The sequence below is a fragment of the Galeopterus variegatus genome, unplaced genomic scaffold (assembly GCF_000696425.1).
Source record: "Galeopterus variegatus unplaced genomic scaffold, G_variegatus-3.0.2 Scaffold4089, whole genome shotgun sequence".
Classification (NCBI taxonomy): Eukaryota; Metazoa; Chordata; class Mammalia; order Dermoptera; family Cynocephalidae; genus Galeopterus; species Galeopterus variegatus.
The window spans coordinates 66,626-69,950 of record NW_007730200.1 but is presented as its reverse complement, the minus strand read 5'-3'; the positions used below and the strand labels follow the sequence as shown (position 1 = coordinate 69,950).

At 55.9% G+C, this 3,325-nt stretch overlaps 1 protein-coding gene across 1 annotated transcript in view; it reads right to left on the bottom strand.

The window, feature by feature from the left end:
• Nucleotides 1-3,319, bottom strand: part of LASP1 (LIM and SH3 protein 1) — a 44,207-nt gene extending 40,888 nt beyond the window's left edge. Inside the window, exon 1 of the mRNA XM_008586728.1 lies at nucleotides 3,204-3,319. Within this exon, the coding sequence (XP_008584950.1) occupies nucleotides 3,204-3,272 (69 nt within the window). The 5' untranslated portion in view covers nucleotides 3,273-3,319. The remainder of the gene's footprint in view (nucleotides 1-3,203) is intronic.
• Between the last annotated feature and the right edge of the window lie 6 nt (nucleotides 3,320-3,325).

Sequence of the window (3,325 nt, the reverse complement as noted above, 5' to 3'; positions counted from 1 at the left end):
AAAAAAAGGCACAGACTTCCACAAATCCCCAGGAGTACATTATTTATTCCTAGTGCCCCAGCTCCCCTCTGTAAGGTCCCAGGCCTAGAGCATTCCTCCAGACAGGGTCAGGAAGAGGTGGGACTCATTTGGGCACTAATGAGATAGTGTAAATAAAAGTAATTTTTTCAAACACACTGGCAGAAGAAGTGAGCCGAAAGAACTTAGGATATGAATTCTAGCTCTGGCTAAGCAAGGGGACAAGCCACATCACCTATTTGAGCCTCCGTTCATGGGGTTCATAATTTTCAGGAGCAATCACACCTGCTTTGTGATGCTGTTTTGAAGACCACGCCGGTACATTGCAGTAAGTAGTAGCTATTATGAACGGATTGGTCACAAGATGATCATGGGGCACTCTAAGCTTCAACTGGGAAAATGGGCACAACAGCTGCAAGGACTTTACCTCCACTGAGGGGGAGGGGGTACTTAGACAACCAGAGGCAGAGAACCTACCCTGGGGGATTCCAATCTTCCACCCTTCCTGAATGTGTCCACCTGTTTTCAGAAGCCTAGAGAAGCGAGGCAGGGACGGACAAGGGCAAGATTCTTGACAATGTAGGTCCCAGAAACAAAGTAGGTGCTCAATAAATATTTGTTCATTGAGTGAGTGAATGAGGTCACTCTGTCTCTCCCCAGCACTAATCCCAGAACTCCTCTGTGAAAGCAAATCTCGACCTCCTTCCTCAAACACCGTCATCAGCAATACATACTTATTCAGCATGCAGGGCACACCAGGTACTGCAGGATGGGGGCAGGGTAGCCTTCAGAGGTGACATGGCCTTTCCCCACCTATGCCTTTGCAAGATAAGGCTCTGGAAGAAGAAAAGGCTGACACCAAGGACACAGCTTGTACCTCAGGCCACACTGTGGGATAAGTGCCATAGATTGTAGTGAGCCGGGTGAGTCTAATTTGACTCTCTCATTGTAAAGGGGAAGACTTGGGAAGTTGGTTAGCAACCGTTCCTATGGGACTGAATGCTCCCCCTTCCCAGGTCTCAGCTCCAGCAACTGGGTACCAGCTCTGTCCCTACTGCCTTGGGGAGGGGAAGGAGATAGGTCTGATACGTGGATATGTCAGGACCTCCTGCACAGAACAAGGAGCAAGGTCTCTCCAGGGCCACTTCCTGTAGGGAGGGTTCTAAAGAGGGAGGAATCACCAACTCCCATTTCCCAGGGCAGCTCCCACCTGAACGTCCTCTCCCAGTTAGGGCAAGAAAACTGGGAAGGATCTCTACCTCCCTCCCCTCTGACACACAGCACCAAAGGTCTTTACCAGGGGAGTGGACAGAGTATCCCAGAAAGGTAGGGAGGGCACAGCCTATACCACACCCCCTTCCGGCACTTTGGCAGGCACTTGTGCACTGCTCCACCTCGAGGGAAATGACCTCATCACACCCATCTGACAGATGGTGAACACTGAGGTGCTTCATAAAGCTGGTGGCGGCAGAACTGGAACTAGGACCAAGTCTCCCAACTCGCAGGCTAGCAATCCCTCCATCCTGTATTGCTTCTGCCTTATATCAGTGAAAGTGCCCACTGCCTCTTCCCCATTCTGGTCTGCAGGGAAGAAGGGGTGCACAGGGAACTCAAGATGCAGAGGCCAAAATCCCTACACAAGGAAAGGGCAAACACCCCAGTGTGCAAGGAGAGAAGAGGCTTCTTCACTTGGTAGCTCCAAGCTAAAGTTCTGCACTCCATAGGCTGGCATGGTCATTGGGCAGGTCAGCATCTTCCCTTGCGCCCGCAGTATGTCCCCTCATCTCCTGCCCAGTCAAGCCCAGGAGGGAAGGTGAAACAGCAGCAGCCCCATATGCCCCCTTCCCCCAAGAGCAAGTTCAAAAGTGCTTCAGAACGTCAAACCCCACCTCCTCATCCTGACTCAGAGGCCAAAGGTCACTGAAGAAGCTGCAACCCCAAGGGGGAGGGGAGAGACAAAGCATCCAATGAACTATCCTTCCCCAAACAAAACCTGGCTCCAGGCCAGCAATGAACTTGGCCCCAGGACTCTGCACCCCTCTTCCAGCCCGTGCACCCTCGCCCCCACCCCTGCCGGTTCATATGGAAAAGAGGGAATATTTGGACTCAGAGCCAGCTTTGGGTGGCAGGTGAAAGGTCCAGTGAGGAGGGGGACAAAAATCACAGAGACTGGGGAGGGGATACAGAAGAGGGGCAGGTTTTGCCTTAGGATCTTAGGGAGTTTACGGACGGACAGGATCCTTCCCCAAACTGCTGGAAACACCCAGTTGTACTCTCCGCCCCCCCCTCCAAAAGTATAATGGCTACCAGATGAACAAGTCCAGCACTGGGGGGTGGGAGGACGCATAAGGCCCCCCAGGGGACAATGAATTTCCAGAAGGCCACCTTCCCCTCCCCCCAAACACTTCCCATTTTCCTCGGCTTCCCCAGAACACAGCCAACCCAGCCTCCATCGGAGAAACCTGCTCTGAAAAGTTAGCTCTTTGTTCTACAAGCCGGACTCCTGGCTTTGAGCACAATTTCAGAAGATCTCAGCGAAGCACTTCCCACCCACTCGACTCCAGCCCCGGACCCCGCCCGGTGCAGGGTGGGCGGCCCAGCACCGGGAGTTGGCTTTTCATTTGATGTGGGGGTTGGGAAGGTATGGGGGAGGTCTGATAGTCCCTGAACCACTGAACCACCAAGGGGGCTGCAGGTCGTTCAAAAAAGGCAATCTCTCGGTGGAGCTCGGTCCTTAACTGGGCCCCCAGCCTCTGCCCCGCCCCCCGCCCCTTCCCCTCCCCCTCCCCCAGCGCCCCGCGCTTCCGCCTACTTGGCGCTCGGCGCGGCGGGGAGAGGGAGCGGCCGTCTCCTCTCACTCTCCCGGCCCTAGGGGGCGGGACTGCACCCCTAACCTTCCTCCCCAACACACCCTGCTCCTCTCCCGTCCTCCCGACCCCGGGGCACGGAGCCCACCCTTTCCAGCAGTGGCTGCCCGCCACGCGTGGACTCCTCGCCTCGCCCCGATCTCCTGGTTTCCAGACCAGAGTCTGTCCCCACACCCCATGACACCGCCCGCCTGCCCGCCCTCCCTTCCCGTGGGATCGCGGGGATGAGGCGGCAAGGACCTGGCCCCTCTCTCCTTCCCCAATTTGGAGCACTGGCTGGGGGATTGCAGAGACGCGTCTCCGGGTCCCGGGGCTCACCTTATCCAGACAGTTCACCTTCTCCGTGGGGTACACGATCTTGCTGCACCGGGCGCAACTGGGGTTCATGGCTTCGGGAAAGGCTGGGGCGGGGACACCCGAGCTCGCGCGCGTTCTGTTTC